This window comes from Neofelis nebulosa, chromosome 7 (genome assembly GCF_028018385.1).
Source record: "Neofelis nebulosa isolate mNeoNeb1 chromosome 7, mNeoNeb1.pri, whole genome shotgun sequence".
Taxonomy (NCBI): domain Eukaryota; kingdom Metazoa; phylum Chordata; class Mammalia; order Carnivora; family Felidae; genus Neofelis; species Neofelis nebulosa.
Window position 1 is genome coordinate 140,027,356 of NC_080788.1, and position 25,662 is coordinate 140,053,017.

At 41.1% G+C, this 25,662-nt stretch overlaps 1 protein-coding gene across 11 annotated transcripts; it reads left to right on the forward strand.

Annotated features, from left to right (window-relative positions):
- The first annotated feature begins 17 nt into the window (after window positions 1–17).
- On the forward strand, window positions 18–24,843 carry GSKIP (GSK3B interacting protein). Of its 11 annotated transcripts, none has more exons than XM_058740233.1 (5): window positions 18–119; window positions 15,820–15,880; window positions 16,608–16,769; window positions 20,716–20,974; window positions 23,119–24,843. In XM_058740233.1, exons 4-5 carry the CDS (start codon window positions 20,717–20,719, stop codon window positions 23,278–23,280), a joined length of 420 nt encoding a protein of 139 aa, XP_058596216.1. In that variant the 5' UTR covers window positions 18–119; window positions 15,820–15,880; window positions 16,608–16,769; window position 20,716; the 3' UTR covers window positions 23,281–24,843. The 11 variants fall into 11 exon arrangements, with proteins under 11 accessions (XP_058596216.1, XP_058596219.1, XP_058596210.1 ...); XM_058740236.1 differs by lacking the exon at window positions 16,608–16,769 and adding an exon at window positions 19,906–20,005; XM_058740232.1 differs by lacking the exon at window positions 18–119 and adding an exon at window positions 128–434 and having other exon boundaries at window positions 16,608–16,793.
- The last annotated feature ends 819 nt before the right edge of the window (window positions 24,844–25,662 follow it).

Sequence of the window (25,662 nt, forward strand, 5' to 3'; positions counted from 1 at the left end):
CCTGAAGGGAGCGGTTCCGGCTCCGAGGGGGCGGGGCGAGGGCGGGAGGCGGGACGGCGCCGCGGGGCCGCTCCAGAAGCCCCGGGAGGGAGGAAGAGGAGGACGCCGGGCGCGCGCAGGTGAGCCGTCGCGGGGCCGGATGCGGACGGGCGGCCGCCGAGAGGGGCTCGGGGCCGCCCTGGGGCCCTGCGAGCGGGACGCAGCGGGCCGGCCGTGGGGGGCGACGGCGGAAGGGGCCCGGTGGCCGCGTTGACAGGGGTCTGAGGGTGCGTTTGGCCTGGGCCGTGCGGTCACCCGGGACCCCGACCCCGGAAACGGGCGCTCCGAGCTCCGCGGGCCCCTCGCGAGGGGCTGCAGCACCTCCACGTCCTTCCCGCCCCCGGTATGGACCGGTGCCCATTGTCAGCAAGTTATGCGTCCCCCGCCTCTTTCAGGTATTGTTTCCCAAGCTTCGCCCTCGGTTCTGTTTGGCTAGCGGCTGGCAGTTTCCAGAGCGCTGCCTTCGTGCGGGGTGTGCTGCACCGGCGACCGGGAAACTTGAGTTTGGGAGGCATCTGTGGGCAGAACTGCTTTCTCTGACCGATGCCAGAGCCTCCGGACCCCGCCGAAACCTGGGCGAAGTAGTTGTGCTGCTCTGGGAATCTGCGCAATCGTATTTCTGCCTTCATTTGGGGGGAAACTCCTGCAGAGACCGAGCCGGCCGTTAACTTGGTCAAACACACCCCCTCCCCCCCCCCCCCCCCCCCCCCCCCCCCCCCGCCGAAAGGCCTGCGTGCGGGTGTTCGGTGTCCTGGAGGCCAGATGCCCGGGGTTAGGATCCAGACTAGCCGAGCTTGAAATTGGGGGCGAACCTAAACAGAGCCGCGATACACAACGGTTTCATTAGGGATAGCGAATGAAGACGACCGGTTTAAGGAGATTTCACTGATGTGTGGGTAAGTTCCACAAATGCCTTAGAAACACCGAGACAGCCCGGAAGTGTTGACAGATGAGAAAGCGGAAAAGCCCCTTTCCACAACCACCTTTTCATTTGAGAACCAGAGTGTTCTCTGGTATATGTAGTTGCTTGGATTGTTGGTTCCCCTCCTTCTTTGTAGACTTGTCCCAAGCATCCTCAGTAACTTCATTCCCCTTGCTCTTCATTCATTCAAAAACATTCGTTAAGGGTCCATTAAATCTAGGTCTCCGCAGTTGGTGATGTGGAGAAGGTAGAAAAGAATCCAAGGAGTCTGTGTTCTATAGTGAAAGGGCCATTAGTCTCTTCAGTAAGTATTGATTTATTGAGTGCTGTGTGCCAGGGACTGTTCTCAATGCTGGGGATACAGCAGTGAACGGATTAAGTGTCTGGCCTCATGGAGCTTCACATTTCACTGAGAGGAAGGGAAACAGTAATTAAATAGTATATCATATGCCCTGTGCTGGTAAGTGCTGTAGAAAAAACATAAAGCGATATAAAGAATGAAGAGCGAAGAGATTTACCACTTTTACGTAGAGGGGTAAGAGAAGGTCTGTCTTATTTAATAAGATGGTGGTTGTTTGTTTTTTTTAAATATTTTCTTTTTATTTTATTTTTGAAAGCAAGAGAGACAGATCATGAGCGGGGGGGGGGGGGGGGGGGGGGGAAAGGCGGAGAGAGGGAGGAAGACAGAATACAAAACAGGCTCCAGGCTCCTAGCTGTCAGCACAGAGCCCTAGGAGGGGAGGGGGCGGGGCTAGAACTCACAGAACAGGAAACCATGACCTGAGCCACCCAGGTACCCCAATAAGGTGATGCTTTAAAAGAGACAGAGAAAACTGGGAAGCAAGGCATGGGAATACCTGGAAGAGTTGTTTCCCGGGGCAGGGGAACAGCAGGTGCAGACCCTATGGCAAGGGCATGCTTGGTGAGTTCAGAGAACATCAGCGGCGAATGAAGGGGAGTTGAAGCTGGGGGCTAGAGAGTGGGCAGTCTTACAGAGCCCCATAAGGACTTTGGCCTTTTACTCGGGGTGGGTGAATGGGTTAGAGAAGAGGAATGACATAATCTGGCCTAATTTTCCTCAGGGTCATGCTAACTGCGTTCTGGAGGTGGGAGGACCGAAGGAGAAAAAGCCAGACCAGTTAGAGAGAGGTATTGCAGTAATCCAAGCAACAGAAGGCAGTAGCTTGGACTAGAGTAGTAGTGGTAAAGGTAGTAAGTAGCAGTTGGTTTCTGGGTGTATTTTGAAGATGGTAAGTAAGATGTGTGTACGAATAATAATTATGTTTGCCATAAAAAGAGTATAAACAAAGTGATGAAAAAGTGAGATCTCATCTGGCTGGGAATCAGAATAGGCCTTGGAAGATTTGAACTGGACTTTTGACATGTGGATACAGTTGACTTCTTTCAAGTCCGAGTGATAGGCGAGTTCTTTTGGAATACAGAATTGCATTCAGGCTGTCCGTGAAACACCTGAAATTTCAATCAGTAAAGAAAAATAAAAATCGGAAGATTGTACAACTTACATGCTCCCTTTGAGTGTTAAGGGTGTTGCCTTGTGCATGCTATGTTTTCTAGGAGAAATTCAGCATAAATGTTAACGCTTAGGACATAGCATTATTAAACCTTTAGCTCAAATAGGGTATGAACTCACCGTAAATCCCAGTGCTATTTTGGTGTTTTCATCATCGCAAAATGTTAACACCTAGTGCTAATTAAATGAGGAAAGTGAAGAAACACCGTCAACTGAACACTGTCAACTTTTTAAGAATTCTGTAAAAGGCTTTGAAGTGACAGGTTAGAAGCTGTATACCAGAGCTACGTACATCCTTCAGAGAAATCCGTGTTAATGTGTGAAGCAAAAGGAAAGCGGATGAAATGCTCTTGGCCTTTTGAGACTTGCACTTGAGGTAGGATTATTGGCCATAGGGCTGCTGCATCGCATGGTCCTGGGAGTTGCACAAGACAGCAACGGCCACGGCACTTTACGTGGTGTAAAGAGGGCCAAACTCAGAGTTAAGTGGCTTGAGTTTCAGGGTCAGGTCTTTAGCTATCTTTTTAATATATAATAATTGACAGTATTTCCTGAGCTTAGCACCATGCTAACACTTTCCATAAACTCACTCAGTTAGTACTTGTGGTATCCCTCTGGGTAGGGGCTGTGGTTAGCTCTGTTTAGAGAGGAAGGACTGTGTGACTAGAGAGATTCAAGTCTCTTGCCCCAAGTCCCAGAGTAAGTGGCAGAGCTCAGGTTGCTGCCCTTTTCAAGACCCTTTAACCACCGCACCATAGTGGCCACTTCTTGTCCATATTGAGAGGATTGGCCAGGCTGAAAATCAACTAAAAGTAATCATGATTAAGATACTGCGTTCCAGCCCTCTGTGGACTTTTGCAATGTCAAACTCTCAAAGTGAAAATATGAACTCTATATACTGCTCTTGAAATCATGCCGCCTCTATTCTTTTATCATGCCGTATGTATGAAGTGTGTTTTGTCATCAAGGACAAATCCACAGTCTTTTTGCAGCTCTTTGATGCTGTAAATTTGTGTTGAAACGCAGCAAAGCCTACTAAATTAGAGAATGAACAACTTAGGGATAAATACTTAGTGGTAACCAGTTCATAAATCCTCCAAAACACTAACATAGCACAAAGATTATACCAACGGACGAAGTAAGAGCTTGTTCCTAAATAATTGATGTATGATGCTATAACGAATGATTTTGGAAACTTTATACAAGGTGACACAATCTACCAGAATAACTGATAGCACCAGCAAGGTATTCCAATTTTTTGAAGGTGCTGGCGATGGAATATTGCTCAGAACCTGGTAAACAGCCAGTTCAGAGTTGAAATGGAAAGCAGAGAGGTTTTCTATTTTATATCTCTTTGGATATTGATTTCTCTTATGTTGCTTATACCGTACTTTATATTAAGTGTAGACCAAATCCTCTGCATAACCTAGAGGATTACATGGAAACAAACTAATGCTGGGAGGATTTTTATTTTAAGCGTTTGGTATTTGAGATTTTTCTTAGAATTTCATTTGTAATTTCTGGTTTTGAAGGAAAGGTTGTTTATGGGGGTATAGTGCTGATGCTTATTTACAGTTTTTTTTTTAATATGAACTTTATTGTCCAGTTGGTTTCCATACAACACCTAGTGCTCATCCCAACCGGTGCCCTCCTCAATGCCCATCACCCACCTCCCCTCCCTCCCATCCCCCATCAACCCTGTTTGTTCTCAGTTTTTTTAAAATTTTTTTTTAATGTTTATTTGTTTTTCAGAGAGAGAGACGGAGACAGAGTATGAGCAGGGGAAGGGCAGAGAGAGAGTGAGACAGAATCTGAAGCAGGCTCCAGGCTCTGAGCTGTCATCATAGAGCCTGACATGGGGGTCGAACTCACAAACCGTGAGATCACGCCCTGAGCCAAAGGTGGAGACTTAATGGACTGAGCCACCCAGGCGCCCCTGTTCTCAGTTTTTAAGAGTCTCTTATATTTTGGCTCCCTCCCTCTCTAACCTCTTTTTTTTTTTTTTCTTCTTCCCCTCCCCCATGGTCTTCTGTTAAGTTTCTCAGGATCCACATAAGAGTGAAAACATATGGTATCTGTCTTTCTCTGTATGACTTATTTCACTCAGCATAACACTCTCCAGTTCCATCCACGTTGCTACAAAAGGCCAGATTTCATTCTTTCTCATTGCCACGTAGTATTCCATTGTGTATATAAACCACAATTTCTTTTTCTATTCATCAGTTGATGGACACTTAGGCTCTTTCCATAATTTGGCTATTGTTGAAAGTGCTGCTATAATCATTGGGGTGCAAGTACCCCTATGCATCAGCACTCCTGTATCCCTTGGGTAAATTCCTAGCAGTGCTACTGCTGGGGCATAGGGTAGGTCTATTTTTAATTTTTTGAGGAACCTCCACAGTATTTTCCAGAGTGGCTGCACCAGTTTGCATTCCCACCAACAGTGCAAGAGGCTTCCCGTTTCTCCACATCCTCTCCAGCATCTATAGTCTCCTGATTTGTTGATTTTAGCCACTCTGACTGGCGTGAGGTGGTATCTGAGTGTGGTTTTGATTTGTATTTCCCTGATGAGGAGCGACGTTGAGCATCTTCTCATGTTCCTGTTGGCCATCCGGATGTCTTCTTTAGAGAAGTGTCTATTCATGTTTTCTGCCTATTTCTTCACTGGATTATTTGTTTTTTGGGTGTGGAGTTTGGTGAGCTCTTTATAGATTTTGGATACCAGTCCTTTGTCCGATATGTCATTTGCAAATATCTTTTCCCATTCTGTTGGCTGCCTTTTAGTTTTGTTGATTGTTTCTTTTGCAGTGCAGAAGCTTTTTATCTTCATGAGGTCCCAATAGTTCATTTTTGCTTTTAATTCCCTTGCCTTTGGAGACGTGTCAAGTAAGAAATTGCTGCGGCTGAGGTCAGAGAGGTTTTTTCCTTCTTTCTCCTCTAGGGTTTTGATGGTTTCCTGTCTCACATTCAGTTCCTTTATCCATTTTGAGTTTATTTTTGTGAATGGTGTAAGAATGTGGTCTAGTTTCATCCTTCTGCATGTTGCTGTCCAGTTCTCCCAGCACCATTTGTTAAACAGACTGTCTTTTTTCCATTGGATGTTCTTTCCTGCTTTGTCAAAGATGAGTTGGCCATACTTTTGTGGATCTAGTACCAGGGTTTCTATTCTATTCCATTGGTCTATGTGTCTGTGTTTGTGCCAATACCATGCTGTCTTGATGATGACAGCTTTGTAGTAGAGGCGAAAGTCTGGGATTGTGATGCCTCCTGCTTTGGTCTTCTTCTTCAAAATTACTTTGGCTCTTCGGGGCCTTTGGTGATTCCATACAAATTTCTAGCTTCGAGGAGAATGCTGGTACAGTTTTGATTGGGATTGCATTGAATGTGTAGATAGCTTTGGGTAGTATTGACATTTTAACAATGTTCTTCCAATCCATGAGCACGGAATGTTTTTCCTTTTCTTTATATCTTCTTCAGTTTCCTTCATAAGCTGTCTATAGTTTTCAGCATACAGATATTTTACATCTTTGGTTAGGTTTATTCCTAGGTATTTTATGCTTCTTGGTGCAATTGTGAATGGGATCTGTTTCTTTATTTGTCTTTCTGTTGCTTCATTATTAGTGTATAAGAATGCAACTGATTTCTGGACATTGATTTTGTATCCTGCGACTTTGCTGAATTCATGTATCAGTTCTAGCAGACTTTTGGTGGAGTCTGTCAGGTTTTCCATGTATGATATCGTGTCATCTGCAAAATGAAAGCTTGACTTCATCTTTGCCAATTTTGATGGCTTTGATTTCCTTTTGTTGTCTGATTGCTGTTGCTAGAACTTCCAACACTATGTTAAACAACCGCAGTGAGAGTGGACATCCTGATCTCAGGGAGAAAGCTCTCAGTTTTTCCCCATTGAGGATGATGTTAGCTGTGGGCTTTTCATAAATGGCTTTTATGATGTTAAAGTATGTTCCTTCTATCCTGACTTTCTCAAGGGTTTTTATTAAGAAAGGATGCTGAATTTTGTCCAATGCTTTTTCTGCATCGATTGACAGGATCATATGGTTCTTTTCTTTTATTAATGTGATGTATCACATTGATAGATTTGCGAATGGTGAACCAGCCCTGTAGCCCAGGAATGAATCCCACTTGATCATGGTGAATAATTCTTTTTATATGCTGTTGAATTCGATTTGCTAGTATCTTATTGAGAATTTTTGCATCCATATTCACCAGGGATATTGGCCTATAGTTCTCTTTTTTTGCTGGGTCTCTGTCTGGTTTAGGAATCAAAGTAATGCTGGCTTCATAGAATGAGTCTGGAAGTTTTCCTTCCCTTTTTATTTTTTGGAACAGCTTGAGAAGGATAGGTATTATCTCTGCTTTACATGTCTGGTAGAATTCCCCAGGGAAGCCATCTGGTCCTGGACTCTTATTTGTTGGGAGATTTTTGATAACTGATTCAATTTCTTCACTGGTTATGGGTCCATTCAAGTTTTCTATTTCTTCCTGTTTGAGTTTTGGAAGTGTGTGGGTGCTTAGGAATTTGTCCATTTCTTCCAGGTTGTCCAGTTTGTTGGCATATAATTTTTCATAGTATTCCCTGATAATTGCTTTTATTTCTGAGGGATTGGTTGTAATAATTCTATTTTCATTCATGATTTTAACTATTTGGGTCATCTCCCTTTTCTTTTTGAGAAGCCTGGCTAGAGGTTTATCAATTTTGTTTATTTTTTCAAAAAAACAACTCTTGGTTTCATTTATGTGCTCTACAGTTTTTTTAGATTCGATATTGTTTATTTCTGCTCTGATCTTTATTATTTCTCTTCTTCTGGGTTTGGGGTATCTTTGCTGTTCTGCTTCTGTTTCCTTTATGTGTGCTGTTAGATTTTGTATTTGGGATTTTTCTTGTTTCTTGAGATAGGCCTGGATTGCAATGTATTTTCCTCTCAGGACTGCCTTCGCTGCATCCCAAGGTGTTTGGATTGTTGTATTTTCATTTTCATTTGTTTCCATATATTTTTTAATATCTTCTCAATTGCCTGGGTGACCCATTCATCCTCTAGTAGGGTGTTCTTTAACCTCCATGGTTTTGGAGGTTTGCCATACTTTTTCCTGTGGTTGATTTCAAGCTTCATAGCATTGTGGTCTGAAAGTGTGCATGGTATGATCTCAATTCTTGTATACTTATGAAGGGCTGTTTTGTGACCCAGTATGTTACCTATTTTGGAAAATGTTCCATGTGCACTTGAGAAGAAAGTATATTCTGTTGCTTTGGGATGCAGAGTTCTAAATGTGTCTGTCAAGTCCATATGATCCAATGTATCATTCAGGGCCCTTGTTTCTTTATTGATCCTGTGTCTAGATGATCTATTCTTGTTGTAAGTGGAGTATTAAAGTCCCCTGCAATTACCACATTCTTATCAATAAAGTTGCTTATGTTTGCGATTAATTGTTTTATATGTTTGGGGGCTTCCGTATTCGGGGCATAGACATTTATAATTGTTAGCTCTTCCTGATGGATAGACCCTGTAATTATTATATAATGCCCTTCTTCACCTCTTGTTACAGCCTTTAATTTAAAGTCTAATTTGTCTGATATAAGTATGGCTACTCCAGCTTTCTTTTGACTTCCAGTGGCATGATAAATAGTTCTCCATCCCCTCACTTTCAATCTGAAGGTGTCCTCAGGTCTAAAATGAGTCTCTTGTAGACAGCAAATAGATGGGTCTTGTTTTTTTATCCATTCCGATACCCTGTGTCTTTTGGTTGGAGCATTTAGTCTATTTACATTCGGTGTTATTATAGAAAGATATGGGTTTAGGGTCATTGTGATATATGTAGGTTTCATGCTTGTAGTGATGTCTCTGGTACTTTGTGGTCCTTGTAACATTTCACTCACAGAATCCCCCTTAGGATCTCTTGTAGGGCTGGTTTAGTGGTGATGAATTCCTTCAGTTTTTGTTTGTTTGGGAAGACCTTTATCTCTCCTTCTATTCTAAATGACAGACTTGCTGGATAAAGGATTCTCGGCTGCATATTTTTTTTCTGTTCATCACATTGAAGATTTCCTGCCATTCCTTTCTGGCCTGCCAAGTTTCAGTAAATAAATCCGTCACTAGTCTTATCGGTCTCCCTTTATATGTTAGAGCGTGTTTATCCCTAGCTGCTTTCAGAATTTTCTCTTTATCCTTATATTTTGCCAGTTTCACTATGCTATGTCATGCAGAAGATCGATTGAAGTTATGTCTCAAGGGAGTTCTCTGTGCCTCTTGGATTTCAATGCCTTTTTCCTTCCCCAGATCAGGGAAGTTCTCAGCTATGCTTTGTTCAGCCCCTTTCTCTCTCTCTTCCTCTTCTCTCTCTTCTCTTCCTCTCTTCCTCTTCTGGAATTCCTATTATACGGATATTGCATTTCATTGCATCACTTAGTTCTCTAATTCTCCCCTCATACTCTTGGATTTTTTTCTCTCTCTTTTTCTCAGCTTCCTCTTTGTCTCCATAATTTTATCTTCTAATTCACATATTCTCTCCTCTGCCTCTTCAGTCCCAGCTGTGGTCACATCCATTTTATTTTGTACCTCATTTATAGCATTTTTTAGTTCCTCATGACTGTTTCTTAGTCCCTTGATCTCTGTAGCAATAGATTCTCTGCTGTCTATACTTTTTTCAAGCCCAGCAATTAATTTTATGACCATTATTCTAAATTCTTGTTCTGTTATATTGCTTAAATCGTTTTTGATCAATTCGTTAGCTGTCGCTACTTCCTGGAGTTTCTTTTGAGGAGAGTTCTTCTGTTTCGTCATTTTGGGTAGTCCCTGAGGCGGCGGAACCGCAAGGCACTTCCCCTGTGGTCCGGAGTAACTTGTGTTGGTGGGCGGGCCGCAGTCAGACCCGATGTCTGTCCCCAGCCCACCGCTGGGGCCACAGTCAGTCTGGTGTCTACCTTATCTTCCCCTCTCCCAGAGGCAGGACTCGCTGTGGAGTGGTGTGGCCCCTGTCTGGGCCACTTGCACACTGCCAGGCTTGTGGTGCTGCTTTGGTGGGATCTGGCGTATTAGCCGGGGTGGATCCGCAGGTGCACAGGGGCAGGAGGGGCAGACTCGGCTTGCTTTGCCCTCGGTGGTCCCCTGCGGGAGGGGCCCTCCAGCCCTGGGAGGGAGGCAGACCCCTCGGAGGGATGGATCCACAGAAGCAGTGTTGGGTGTGTGCGCCGTGCAAGCAAGGTCAGTGACAGGAACTGGTTCCCTTTGGGATTTCGGCTGGGGGATGGGAGGAGGAGATGGCGCTGGCCAGCGTCTTTGTTCCCCGCCTAGCTGAGCTCTGTCTTCCGGGGCTCAACACCTCTCCCTCCCAGTGTCCTCTTGCCCTCCCGCTCTCTGAGTAGAGCTGTCGACTTTTAACATTTCAGATGTTAAGTCCCGCTGGCTGTCAGAACTCACTTAGGCCGGCCCCTCCGCTTTTGCAGGCCAGACTGGGGGGCTCTGCCCGGCCAGGCGGCCTGCCCCTCCACCGCCCCGGCTCCCTCCGGCCCCCTCCGGCCAGTCCGTGGAGCGCGCACCACCTCTCCGCCCTTCCTGCCCTCTTCCGTGGGCCTCTCGTCTGCGCCTGGCTCCAGAGAGTCCGTTCTGCTAGTCTTCTGCCGGTTTTCTGGGTTATTTAGGCCGATGTGGGTGGACTCTAGGGGATCAGCAGAATGCGGTGAGCCCAGCATCCTCCTACCCCGCCATCTTCTCCGCTTATTTGCAGTTTAAAAGGCCTCTCGAATTAATGCTATCTGTGTATTTCTTCACTGTTAGCTCCCTCCATAATCAGCAAAAGTACCGTACGATTCTGTTGGCTTGATTCGTTATTACTCAGTTGTGTATATGTGTCTGTGCCATTGTTGGAAATGGGGTGCAGAGTAATTTTATAAATCAGTGTACAAATGGAAAAATAGGCCATTTTCATTTGAATTGCAAATACCATGGGGGTGCCTGGGTGGCTCAGTCGGTTAAGTGTCCAACTCAGGTCATGATGTCATGGTTCTGGAATTCGAGCCCCGCTTCGGGCTCTGTGCTGACAGCTCAGAGCCTGGTGACTGCTTTAGGTTCTGTGTCGCCCTCTCTCTCTGCCCCTCCTCTACTTGCTTTCTGTCTCTCTGTCTCTCTCTCTCTCTCTCTCAAAAATAAACAAACATTAAAAATATTTTTTAATAAAATTCTGTATATTTGTAATACTATAAATGATTCTGATTTTAATTTCAAAACACACATATATCTTAGAAAACACACAAAATGTTATGTGTTAACAGAAAACAAAGATTAAACTAGCTTTGGCTGATTCCTGAATGTTGCTAATTATAATGAATCAACTTTATTCATCTTTACTTTCAAAACACTTGTTTGAAGTGCAGATAAATTCAAACCTCTCAAGCTACCAGTTACTTTAACTATCTCAACAGCTTGGCTTCTCTAAGAAGAATGTTTCCGCTTCTATACCTTGTACTTCCCAATATATCATGTTTTCAAAACAGGTTTGTCTTATTGCAAACATAATATATTTCCTTTTTGCCATAGAAAAAGTAGAAGATAAAAAGTTAAGAGGTTGGGAATAAAGGCCTCAGTAATCAATATCTTGATAACCAGTTTCCTGCATCTTCCAAAAACACTACCAGAGCTCCAAAACCATACCACCAGATGGAGTAAGAGCTATCAAGAATTACCTTGGCTGTTTGCAAAACACAGTATCCTAACTGCAGTGGGAGGAGATATAAAGACTTAGAGAGGTCTAACTCAATACTAACCTGCTACCCTTCTACTAGCTTCCACCTCTGCTCATTAACTTTATACCCCTAGCTAGATCCAGTGCCTGGAATTTTAAGCCTTTTGAGTTAATTTCTAAGATTAGAGCAGTATTTCTTTTATTTTTCACTAAAATATTTTTATCAGAAGCAAACTCTAGGGGTATGGAGGCATAACCTGAAGAGGATATGGCTTAAGACCTCCGTGTGCTTTAAAGTTCTAGGCAACTTTGCATCATGCTACGTAATACTGTTACTATAACTGTGACGTGTATTTGAGGGGAATGTCTACAGTGTTTATCCGGTGGCATACTTTGTATGCCCCTTGTCACAGGGCCAAGTATCACAGCTTGAGAAGCAGAGAGTTAGAGTTTTTTCTTTGGCTTATTCATTCGGAAAATATTCAGTGAGAAGCACCTATCTGGCTTAGTCAGTGGAGTGTGTGACTCTTGATCTCGGGATTGTGAGTTCGAGCCCCACATTGGGTGTAGAGATTATAAATAAATAAACTTAAGTATATACACACACACACACACACACACATATGTATATAAACATATGTGTGTGTGTATACATACGTATGTATAAATATATATACATTCGGTAAAGATCTGCCTTATGGGAGATGTGCCGATAATGTAGACATCACGGACCCTGATTTGCAATGAAGTATGAAAACTTGCAGCAATACTGATGCAAAGGAAGACGGACATAGTGATTTACTCTCTCTTGAGACCAGATACATAATCCTGAAATAAATGTGTCTGAGCTGTATTTTGAAGAATTAAAAGTCTGAAAGTACAGCTCAACTTTGAAAAATGCAGGCACCAACCCCCATGTAGTTGAAAGTCCAGATATAACTTTGACTCCCCAAACTCTGAACCAATAGCCTACTGTTGACCTGAAGTCATACCAATATGAACAGTTAACATATATTTTGTATGTTGCATGCATTATGTGCTTTATTTTTAACAATCAGTAGAGAAAAGACATTACTAAATAAGTCACACAGAAAAGAAAATAGATTTATAGTACATTATTTTAAAAATCTGCATGTAAGTGGAACTATGCATATCAAACCCATGTTGTTCAAGGGTCACCTGCAGTGTCAAAATACAATGGTTTTTAAGTTTGAAACATGAGTCTCATACAAACTTAGTAAGCATGTGTCAGAAATGTATTTAACTCCATAGAGTGAGTCATGAGAATAGAAGGCACAGTGTAAGAAATACAGTTAATGATGTTGTAATAGCTGTGTAACAGGACAGGTGGCCACACTCGGGGTGAACACGGCATAACGTATGAACTTGTCAAGTCATTAAGTTACATACCGGAGACTAACATCGTGTGTTAACTGTACTCAAATTTGTGTAATGTATTTAATTCATTAATGAAGGAACTGGCAAGGTGGTAAAGCTGATCCAAAGTAATACGGGAAAGGAGTGCCTGGTTGGCTTGGTTGCTGGACAGTACGACTCTTGACCTTGGGGTCATGAGTTTGAGCCCCCATGTTTGGTGTAGAAATTACTTTAAACCTTTTTCATATATATATATATATGAAACCTTTTTCATATATATATATATATATATATATATATATATATATATATTCCAAAATCACTGAAAGAAAAACTGAAAAATAAGATCACAAAGTTAGCTCAAAACTGGCTACTGGGATATGCACTTGTAGCGAAGGCAGAGGGACAGGGCTCAGATTTCCCCTTCTATCTGAAACGAAGAACACTGATCCCTGAGAGGCAAGATACAAATGAGATGAGCCCAGGGGCGCCTGGGTGGCTCAGTCAGTTAAGTGGCCGACTTCGGCTCAAGGTCATGATCTCGCGGTCTGTGAGTTTGAGCCCCACGTCGGGCTCTGTGCTGACAGCTCAGAGACTGGAACCTGCTTCAGATTCTGTGTCTCCTCTTCTCTGCCCCTCCCCTGCTCATACTCTGTCTCTCTGTCTCAAAAATAAATAAATATTAAAAAAAAAAAAAAATGAGATGAGCCCATTGCCCCAGCTTATTGCCTCAAGAGAACTTCTAGCCATGGCACCAGGAGAAGAAGCCCATGTGGAGCCCAGTAGTCTCCCTTCCCTTAATTGAGGATATGGAGCTAGGAGTTCAGAAAGGCGAAGCCAGCTAGGGGGGAATACTAGAAAGTAGAGAACTTCCCAGAAAGCAAGAAATACACAGAGGATCCTTCTCCGGCCTGCAGCTGAGTGCTGATCAACACGTAGGTGTGAGGAAACTACCCAAAAGAATTAGAGGACTTTTCAGAACTCAGACGGGACCAGGGATGTTCCTGTTCCTATCACCCTTAATGGAAAACCTCATAATCCCTAGGACATCAGAATGTTCAGAAAGGTTTTTGACTCTATAGTTGTGTCAAAATTAACCAGAGGTGAAGTGTAGCTTTGATACTGCCTTGAAAAGTCTAAAAGCAAGACCCAAAAGGACCAAGCTGTTTCCAGATAACTATACCCCAGAAGAATGCTCAATGATAATTATAGGAGTATTAAAATAGCCAAGACCATACAAGGTAAAATACACATTGTCTGGCATCCGATAAAAAATTACCAGGCATGCAAAGCAGGTTTACTCTAGGTTTACAACCTATAGTAAGAAAAATCTATAAGTTGAAATTAACCCAGAAATAGCAAATCAGTAGACAGGGACATTAAAACTCTATTTCATATGTTTAAAAAGCTAGAGAAAAGACTGAACAAATTAAGCAGAGACATGGAAAATATGTATTTTTTTAATACTCAAGTTGAAGAGATTGGATACAGCAAAAGAAAAGATTCATGAATTTGAAGACATAGCAATAAAAGCTCTTCAAAGTGAAACAGAGAAAGAGACTAAAAACATGAAAAAAGGAGGACAACTTCACTTAGACTAATGTTTATTAAATTGTGGCGTCCCTGAAGAGGGGAGGAACAGATCAATGTTTGAAGAAATAATGGCCAAGGGACACCTGGGTGGTTCATTTGGTTGAACATCCAACTCTTGGTTTTAGCTCAGGCCAAGATCTCATGATTTGTGAGTTGAAGCCCTGTGCCTGTCTCTGCCCTGATAGTGCAGAGCCTGCTTGGGATTCACTCTCTCCCTCTCTTTGCCCCTCCCCCACTCATGCATGCTCACACTCTCTCTCAAATAAATAAAAACTTAAAAAAAAGAATTTCCAAATTTTTCCAAATTTGTTAAAAACTATATAAACCCACAGATACAAGAGACTCAGTGAACCCCAAGTAAAAGAAACAAGGAAAACTACACCAAGAGGAACAGAGATAACAGTGACATTAGATTTCTCATAGGAAATCACGTAAGCAAGAAAATAGAGAAACATCTTTAAAGTCTTGAAAGGCGGGGGGGGGGGGGGGGGGGGCGGGAACCCTGAACCCTGAACCCTGAACCCTGAACCCTGTTAACCTAGGATTCTATACCCGGCAAAACTATCTTTGAAAAATGAAGGTAAAAGGAAGACTTACTTAAATAAAAGCTGAAAGAATTTATTAACAGCGGGTCTGCACTACAGGAATGTTAAAGGAAATGTTCAGGCAGAGAAATATGATACAAATCATAGACACAAATGTAGACAAACAGGAAGGAATGTGCAACACCAGAGATGTAACTATCTGGTTAAATATAAAATACTTGTTTTCTTCTTATCTAAATCGCTGAAAAATTATTGACTGTTTAAAACAAAAGTAGTATGTACTATCAAGTTTCTGACATGTAGAAGTAAAATAAGACAAAAATAGCACAAAGTCTACATAGTATACTCTTGTAAAGTTCTTATACTGTACATGAAGTGGTATATCACTTCAAGGTTGAAGGTAGATGATGATAATTGAAGATGTATAAAGTAACCACTAAAAACACACAAAGAGTTCTAGTTAATAAGCCACCAAACGATATAAAATAGAATCCTAAAAAGTGGTCAGTCCAAAAGTAGGCAGAAAAAGAAGGAAAAGGGAAGAGAGTATAAATCGCATAAAGAAAAAACAAGGTAAATAACCATATCAATAATTATAGTAATGTTAAATATAAGTGGTCTAAACACTACAATTGAAAGGTAAAGATTGTCAGATTGGATAAAAAGTCAGGACCAAACTATATGCTGCCTAAAAGAAACCCACTTTAAATATAAAGACGTTGTTATTACCATTCTCAAAGCTTAAAACTATTATATCAAAATCAAATTTTCCTGTCTGGGTATCAGCACCCATCAAATTGGGCCATCTGTATTTGTTATTACTCTCCTAACATTGTCCTTGTATTAGACTAGTTAGACTAGTCTCCTCAGAATTCCTGCCACACCCCATGCAGATTTTTGCTTATGCTCTGTTCCCTATGAAGAATTCTTCACAGCTCTAAGGTTCTTTCTGCTTTACCCATAATTTCATCTGTGCTCATTCAAGACCAGTTTTGACTGACCTGTGCCATGAGTCAAAGTCAAGCCGCATCATAAATGACAATTGCGTCATAGATCACAGAATGTCAGAGCTCTCAAGAGCAGTAAAGAATTTGTCTATTTCCCTTATTTTATAGGTGAGAAAACCATGAGTCCAGTGAGGTTACGTGACCAGCCCAAGTTCGTACAAGTTTAGTGGTAAGTTTGTAGTAGGACAAAAACATTGCTTTCTCTAATTATCTGCCACTCATGATTAAGTACATTTCTTAGGTTATAATTATGATGCATGTGCGTAGCGTTAATATTTATGTACGTATTTCATGTGCTTGTCTTATTTCCCAAACTAAGCTACCAGTAGAAACCTTTAATTAGTATTCTAATGCTTAGAAAAATGCTGGATATATAGATGCACAGTGGATTACGATATTCAATTAATAAAAAAAATAAATAAAATTAATAAAAAAATAAAAATAAAATTCAATTTAGAGTCTAAATTGACAAGATCACAAAACGTAAAAATAATTCATTACTTTTTACCATTTGAAACAAAATGGTTAATTACCCTCCATGGGGTAGCTAAGATTCAAAATGTTTTTTCTAACATGTATTTCTAAATCTTGCTACTCCTATATAAAATAAGTTTCCTTTATACTTTTCTATCTACTGATTTTTTTCAACCATAGTATAAACTCAGTTAATCATGTTAATCATTTTACTCATGAGTATGCATAAAGGTCTATACCTGTGCTGTCTGCTACAGGAACCACTATTTAAACTTAGATGAGTGAAAATGAAATAAAATTTGAAATTCAGTTCCTCAGCTTGCTGGTAGCTATTCTATGCTGATAAAGAATGTTTCTGTCATCGCACAAAATTCTGTCGGGTCTAGAATTTGTTATATGATGATAAATTGTTTTGCCTGCAGAAAGGGAAACCAAAGATTTTTACCAGATTCTCATACTGATGAGAGAACCATTCTGGTAACCAGACTGCAGCTCCGAGGTGTCAGTAGTAATCCCAGTAGTGTCCCTTCACCGAAACGGACATGCATCCCCTCATCCTGTGTGGTGCAGGCCTCCACAGCCAGGTACACGAGATAATCCATTGAGAAGTAAGAGAAAATAGTTTACAGTTCCTATTTTAACTGCTCCTGTTTAAATTCATATTTGTGTGTTTGTAATATTTTAATTGTAGTAGAATATGTGTCTAAGTAGACACACACCAAGGTGTCGCTCAAAGTATTTTTGTTCCTGGAATGCGTAATCAGAAATGCAGAAACCATTTCCTTAGTGTCCCGGTGATAAAGCCACCCTGTTGCTCCCTGGTCTCTCTGCTGTAGCTCCTGCACTGTCCCCACCAACCGACTGCCTGTTTTTTGGCTCTGTGTTCAATCTCCTCATGAGAGGATCTGTTTGGATAGGCCACTCACCATCCGGAGTCCAGTAGTTGGACAGAGCTCTTGACCCAGGATACTTTATAAACCCCTTGCCAGCCTCGAGATGGTACCTTTCATTGAAACACCATCCCCAGTATTTTGCTGCGATCATGGTCCCGGAGTGACAGAGTACAAAGCATGAGCCTGTAATTAAGGAACCTTTCCAAAGAAAGCACTGAGCTTGGCAGGTGCTCTGAGCCTTCTTTTAAGAGAACCATGGAAACTGCCTAGTACTTTACATTGCCCATCCAGTGTGTGTATTAAAAATAAATTATAACTTCCAAAAAAGAAAGTCAGAAAATGAAGTCTCTTTGACTATCTTCATACTCCTTTCCTGCCAATAGGGTACAGACACTGTGGTGGACAGAATAATGGCCCCCAAAGATGTCCGTGTTTTAATCACCAGAAACTGAATATGTTACCTTATATGATAAGAGGAACTTTGCAGGTTTGATTAACTCTAGGGCCGTGGGTCTGGGACGTATCCTTGATTGTCCGGGTAGGCCCAGTGTAAGTATAAGGCTCCTTGTAAGAGGGGGGCCCATGTCAAGAGTCAGGAAAGGAAGGTGTCACTGCAGAACCGGAGGGTGGAGTGATGTGTTCTGAAGGTACAGGAAGGGACCATGAGCCAAGGAATACCGCCAACTTCTAGAAGCTAGAAAAGACAAGAAAACAGATTCTCCTTTGAAGGTTCCAGAAGTATTGCATCCCTGCTGATACCTGGATTTTAGATTTCTCTCCTTCAGAATTATAGGAAAAGAAGCGTGTTGTTTTAAGCCACTAGATTTGCGGTAATTTGTTACATTAGAAATAGGAAGCTAATACAGATGCATACTTCTGTTCACGTTCTACAGAGCTTTTATTAGGCACTTTCTGCGTGACAGGCACAAAAATATCAGAGTTTAATTTTTTATTTTTTTAAAGTTTATTTATTTTGAGAACGAGCGCATGCATGCGCAAGGTGGGGACAAAAAGAGAGGGAGAGAGAGAATCCCAGTCTCTGTGCTGTCAGTGCGGAGCCCGATGCAAGGCTCGCAAGACTCGATCCGAAGGCCCCATTTTTAAAATCTCTTTACTTTTGTAAAACCAGTGAAGAGCTAGGGACACCTGGGTGGTTCAGTCAGTTTAGCATCCAACTCTTGATTTCAGCTCAGGTCATGATCTCACGGTTCGTGGGATTGAGCCCCACATGCTTAGCATGGAGCCTGCTTGGGATTCTCTTTCTCTGTCTCTCCCTCTCGGCCCCTTCCCCCCACCCCCAAATAAATAACAAATGAATATAAAAAACCGTTGACAAGCTAGATCAGTCACTGCTTTTCATTTTGGGTAGACTTGTATATCAGTTAGGATGCTTTCAGTTGCCTGTAAAGAATGGGAAATTGTTGGATTCAGTAACTGAAAATGTGAAGGTCGGACAGCTGTCAGGACTTTGGCCCCATTTCCCTCTGTATCTCTTAGCTCTGTTCTTCCCCACTGTCAGGATCCTGCTTGGGCTAGTTTCCTGTCTCAGGATGGCCACCGGGAACAACTGGGGCTGTGCGCTCAAACTGTTCTGGATTGAAGTGACTAGAAAGAATTCATGCATTGATTAGGACAGTCTTTAGCCAGGACTGGAGTCAGTCTCACTCATGTTGCTTGGTTACCTGACTCAGTAGGAGAAGGAAGTGTTGTTAGGAAAAGGAAAGTGTATCGATAAAGCAAGAACCCGTTAAAAACAACAAAAGATAAAATTGTAATATCTTGAATACTGCTTCAATACTAATATGTATTGTTTTCATGTATATATATCATCACCAGCAGTTCTGAACATGTCTATTTTATGCATCATGTAAAGACATTCTAGGAAAAACTCTTCTGAAAGATTGTAGTTAGGAAAGTTGTGGCTTTTTTGTCCACTGGTGATAATTATTACAGAACAGTTGGACGACTCACTTTATTGATCTGTGAGGATGTCTTCATTCTGCTGTTGGATTCTTCATCTTTCTCCATCATTAAAGTCCTAATTACAATGAATTAGACTCTTGCTTTAAAAGCTTGTCAAGATTTCTCATATAAACATCTTTTTTATGTGATGATTATCATTTCTGACATCCACAATTGAGGTACCTGTAGAAAAAGAGCTGGAATTTTTAAGATAGTAGAAAAATTATATAAATATTCATAACAAGTTGGAGAATCAATCATACTATATTCAGGACAATGGATGCTTATTCTAGCTCAGAGAAATGAAATCTTAACTGACTTCTAAAGCCTGCGGGTAAAAAGAAACCATATTTTCTTCTAAAGAAGCCTCCCTACGTTCCAATGCGATCTGACATTCATTAGCTTTTCTCATTTGTGTATTTCAAATTTTAACAATACTCACTGCTACCCCAGTCACAGAAGAGAAGCTAGAACTACATAGCAGCCAGCAGTGATGTTGGATTGAGGTCGCCTGAGAAATAATATGTTTCAAATTATAATCTTTGGATCAGTTCAAAGAAGTGGTGAAAACATGAGTCATTCAGTAAATGTTGTTGGGACAGTAAGCCATCCATTTCAAAAATAAAGCTACACAAAATAAATTCCAGCTGGATCAGAGAATTAACTACACATACAGAGAATGAGAGCTCAGAAGAGTGCTTAAGAGGTTTTTAAAATGTGATCATCGGATGGGGAAGGCCTTCTTAAAACCCCAAATCCAAAAGTCATAAAAGGAGCTATTGAGAGTAGTGTAGTGTAGTGGGTCAGAATTTGTATTCTGATTTCAGAGACGAGCTGAGTTCATTTCCATTTCTGTTTTTTACAGCTGTATGATCTCGGAACTAAGAATACCCTGTAAATATTCAGAAAGATGTTTAATCGAAAAAGTATATACTCACTGAGGCCTCATTCTGCCTCTCAAATGGGTAAATATTAGAAAAGATTGTCAAGAGGGTAGTGAAAAAGAGTATAGTCCCTCATATTCTATTCACAGGGTATAAATGAGTACAGCCGGTTTTTTGAAGGTGAATCAGCAGTCTGTTGAAAGTTAAAATGAGCATACACTCTGACTCAGCAATTCCAATTTTAAATACCTACACTAGAAAAATTATTACACATTAGAAAGAAGAATGTACTAGGATTTTTATTGAGACATTGTTTGAAATAGCTAAAAACTAATATTCTGAATTAGTGTCACTGTGGGGGAGGAGTGGAAAACCTAGGTCTTTTTTTTTTTCTTTTTTTGAAAATCTGTACATGTCTGTGAAAAACAATCAAAAATGGTTTTAAATTTTTTTAACGTTTATTCATTTTTGAGAGACAGAGTGCGAGAGGGGGAGGGGCAGAGAGAGGGGAAGACACAGAATCCAAAGCAGGCTCCAGGCTCTGAGCTGTCAGCACACAGCCCCACGCGGGGCTCAAACCCACGAACTGTGAGATCATGACCTGAGCCGAAGTCGGACGCTTAACCGACTGAGCCACCCCGGCGCCCCCCAAAAATGGTTTTAGACAGTATTTTCCCTAAAAGTTGTTATTAATTCATTACTGTTTTCTATTGGGCCGTAGCTACTTGTCATCAAGCAATAATGTTTGGCATGTCCGTCTGTAAGCACGTTTTATATCTGCTTCTTTGCAGAATGGAAACAGACTGTAATCCCATGGAGCTAAGTAGCATGTCAGGATTTGAAGAAGATGCGCAGCTTAATGGTTTTGAAGAAGCTGATATGAAAGATATGAAGCTAGAAGCTGAAGCAGTTGTCAACGATGTTCTCTTTGCTGTTAACAACATGTTTGTCTCAAAAAACTTGCGCTGTGCAGATGATGTGGCCTATATCAATGTGGAAACAAGAGAGAGGAACAGATACTGCCTGGAGCTGACTGAAGCAGGGCTCAGGGTAAGTCACCTTTCTTTTTAGGGAAAAAAAAAATTTATTGCCGTCTTTACCGCTTTAGGGGTCGGGGAGCAGGAGGGGTGCTAACTGAGGACACTCAGCAGCTCCAAGATTTTTGTAAGGAAACTTTTTTCCCTACGAATTCTTACTGATTCTAAAGTCTTTGGGTCAACATGGGGAAATTGGATTTTTTGAAAAAGAAAAACCATTTGATTTGCAGAGTGTTACTTTGCTTTGATCATCACCCCCCCAAAGTAACTTATTTCTTGTCTGTAGCTAAATATGCCCGCCAAAATCAGGCATTCTCTACACTGGATGAGTTTTGTGATTATTGTGTTAAGAGGACCTTTTCCCACCTCTCACAAAATGTCTCTTCTGGGGCACCTGGGTGGCTCAGTCTGTTGAGCATCTGACTCTTGATTTCAGCTCAGGTCATGATCCCAGGGTTGTGGGATTGAGGTCTGCATTAGGCTCTGTGCTGGGCGTGGAGCCTGCTTGGGACTCTCTCTCTCCCTCTCACTCTCTCTGCCCCTCCCCTGCTCCCTGCTCACATGCTCACTCGCTCCCTCAATAAATAAATAAACTTAAAAAAAAAAAAAAAATAGGCAAATGAAAAGTAGAGATACATGACCCTGCATAAATTAATGTGATCTTACATGGATTAATTCCAAGGTGACGGTGTGAAGGTAGGAAGGATTCTGATCAGAGTGAGAACCCAATGTGAATTTGAGTCATCTTGGGTGAGTCCTCTCACCCAAGTCCTCTCACCCACTCAGCAAGCCTCTCTGAGTCCTTGCTTCTTTATGACCTAGAGACTAGAAAAGGAAGGAAGGGAGGGAGGGGTAAGAAAACTAAAGAGGATGGGGGGATGATTATATGAATAGCTTGCAGAAAGGTCTAGATCACTTACAAACCTGGCACATAGGTATCCAAATATTTGTTTTTGCACTTTTACTCAGTTAAGTTACTGAGCAGCTGTCTTGTGTCAGGAATTGAAAATCAAACCATGAGTAAGACATGATCCCCATCCACTGGGAAAACTAGCAAGGAAGGGAGGGGCAAACGGAACTGTAATCCAAGCAGACCGTGCTGCAGCACGGCGGTTCTGAAGAGGGGTGACTCATCATCTGTAGATACCTGCCTCTGCCTTTCATTTAAAGCAAAAACAGTGCCACTTCCAACATAAACTTGCATCTTCTATGACTTGAGTAGATGCCATAAAAAATTAGAGTTCATATACGGAATTCACACGCTTTGGTCAAGTCAACAAAAACTAAATTGATTTCCCCCTACCCTGTGCTGGTGAACCCGGATTCATCTTGTTGGGGAAAAAAGCTCTCATTGTGTTTAAAGGCAACGCACACACAGAATAGCATTCCCTTTTATCTCACAGGGCTGAGCACTTGTTTCCCTGACAGATAAGTAATGTGCTTATAATGTTAAACTAGTAATGTGACTAATTGTAAAGCGTGATCAATAGAGATTCTTTAAAAATAAGATCTTTTAAAAAATTTTTAAAAAGGAATAAGTGAAAAATAATTTTTGTAAATCTTTAAAATATGGACTGATATATATATTATCTATGATGTGCCTTTAATTAATGATCCTTAATATATGTGGGATTAAATAGAAGGACGTTCCAGTCTATGAAAATGAAATACTGGTTCTGTGTAGCTTTCTACATTCCTTTTTGGGATCAGGAGTAGGTAAATTAAACTTTTACATTTTGAGAAAAGAGTGATAAAGAGGGCATTTTAAAGCTGGTGGTGTTCCCATGTTTCAGACTGATTAGAAATATGCATATTCTAGGGGCACCCGGGTGGCTCAGTCGGTTAAGCGTCCAACTCTTGGTTTCGGCTCAGATCATGATCTCATGGTTTCGTGAGATCGAGCCCTGCATCGCACTCTGTGCTGGCAGCGCGGAGCCTGCTTGAGATACTCTCCCTCCCTCTCTCTGCCCCTCCCCCATCACACTGTCTCTGTCTCTCAAATAAGATGAAATAAAACTTAAAAAAGAAATCTGCATATTCTGACTATTGATTGAGAAATCATGTCGTTGGGGAATGACCTGTGTAAACACTTGGTTTTTGCTTTCTGTACCGAGATGAAGTCTGGTTCTTTAATTCACTGTTGCATTTCTCTTGTAGGTGGTAGGCTATGCTTTTGACCAAGTGGACGATCACTTACACACCCCCTATCATGAAACAGTCTACTCTTTGCTGGATACCCTCAGCCCTGCCTACCGGGAAGCATTTGGAAACGCACTCCTTCAAAGACTGGAAGCTTTGAAAAGGGATGGACAGTCATGACTAAGCTTTTTCCTTCTAGAGGGGGCTGCTGCTGGTACAAAATGTTGACATAAAGCTTGAAATTCTTACATATTGTCATAGTAGAAAATGCATCTTTGGTTTTAGGTCTGTCATTTCTTGCTTCAAATTTGGGCTTTTGACTCATATTATTATTGACTAATGGATTCTCTTTCTTAGTTTTGGATTCATTAAGGGAATCCTGAGGCCATTGCTGTGACACCATCATTAAGACCTTCAAATTTCTTCATATAGTATCTCTGCATTTCAAAACCTAATCAGTATTTCATTCTGTTGTTTCAGGATTTCAATGCTGCCAGCACTGTCTTTTACATAGGAAATTCTAGGTTTGCACAGTAATAGACAGGAATTAAAATGACCTAACTTCAGACTTTGATTCAGCTTGCTGAATCAGGGGTCTGCTACTAGCTTGGACTGACTTTGTAGTAATTATTTTGCTACTAGCCTTATCGGAAACAAATTATCAACTAGTTTCCCCTGCACAAATTTTGGAATTCACTGCTTCACCTAATCTATTTATATTACTAATATGGACTGATAACGATGAATTAATTATATATATTACTTCGCTAGTATTAAATGGAAAACAGGTACTGAAATGATAGTTCTGTATTCCTTGTTTGCAACAGCCAGCCAACTAAGAGGACAAACCGTTAGCAAATGAATGTAGTAATCACTTGTTTCCAAGATATTGAAGCACATAAGCAAATATAGGAACAGGCTCCATTTTTCTTAACAAAACAACATCTTCAGTGTGTGTGTGATTGAAAAGGATGAAGATTCTAATGTCCTAGAAGACAATATTTTGGCCTGTGTTGATTCTTATTATGAATGTTTGTTTACATAATGTACAGTATATATTCAGAAAGTATTTTTGCTTCTACGTTTGCTTTCTCTAACGCAGTGCTCTGGTATTCCCGCAGCTCCCCCCACCCCCGCCCTTTCCCAACAGATGCACAGTGTGCTGTCTCCATGCTAAATCTGAATGTAATGTGAGTGCATCGTGTGGGTTTGAAACCAAAGGATGAATGGAACATTCAGAAGCTTAATATTTAAAAGAGGGAGACTCGGTTTTTATATTTGATTACAGGTACTAATATTTATAAAAAGAAACTGTGCCATGCTGCTACATGGTTTCAAGTACACGTGGGATACGAAGGAGGATCGGGGAGTCGACTTTGTAGTAGCAATCTAAAGCAGCAGCCGTGGAAATGTCGAACTACATTCTGCATCTGGACGCACCTCCGTAATTTGTCATCTGCGGACCTTTTTGAATCGTGATTAGGCAATAGGTACTTTTAGGCTCTGAAGGTCATGTAGACCAGATTGAAGTTTGGTTTGTATCAGTATTCATTGTCAAAGGTCACCGCAAGGCTCTAACTACGTTTGCTAAATGCGTGTTCATTCACAACTTTATTTTCAGATGCTAACTGTTTGGGCAGTGAAGTCCAACTGCAGGTCGGATTTTCTCACGCTTACTCTCAGGCTAAATAAATGTAAAGGAGATTTGTAAAGTTTGAATAAAATTCTGTTTACTCATTCTGAGCTAAGTATGAACAAAAGTGATTGTATGTTCGAAAATTGACATTGTCCGTTTTGTGATAAGTGGCTGGTTCCAGGAGCTTGTGTGTCCATTTTTGAATTCCATATTGTTACATTTTGTTGTCAAGTGATTTGTTCTTTTTATTATTATGAAAGAGGAACAGAGAGAGAAGACATTAATAAAGCTATACAGACACTAAAACTATTTCATCTAGGTTGTTTAAAGAATTTAGTAAGACAAATAAAGTAACAAGTAAAAGATAAAGGAAGCCTTGATTTCACTCCCCCAAAAAGGGGGAGGAAAAAAAGAAAAACCTCTAAATAAGTAACTCTTACAAGTCAACAAGAAAAAAAGGGAACAGTGGGCATATAATACGATCAGACAACTCCGGAAAATATATAGATGTTCAGGAACCACTTGAAAGATATTCAACCTGACCAGTAATTCAAGAAAGGAAAATAGGGTTAGCTGTGTATTTCACCTAATAATTTAATAACTTCTCTTATTTAAATATAATCATCTCAATAAGGATTTAGTGAGGGGCACTCTTAGATTCTATCAGAGGGTATATTGAAACCTTTCTGGAAAACACTGGTAATAGAGCCTTTATAAAAAGCTTTTAACTTATGGACTGGTAGTATCTTAGCTATCTAGCATAGGGAAGTGATTCAGCAGAAGATACACTACAAGGATACTCATTTTCTCTAACGAAACATTGGAAAGGCTCTAAAAAGTGGTTGTTATGCTACGTCCTCCTGATGGAAAAATGTGCGGCCGTTAAAAATCATGAAGAAAGGGGCGCCTGGGTGGCTAGTCAGTGG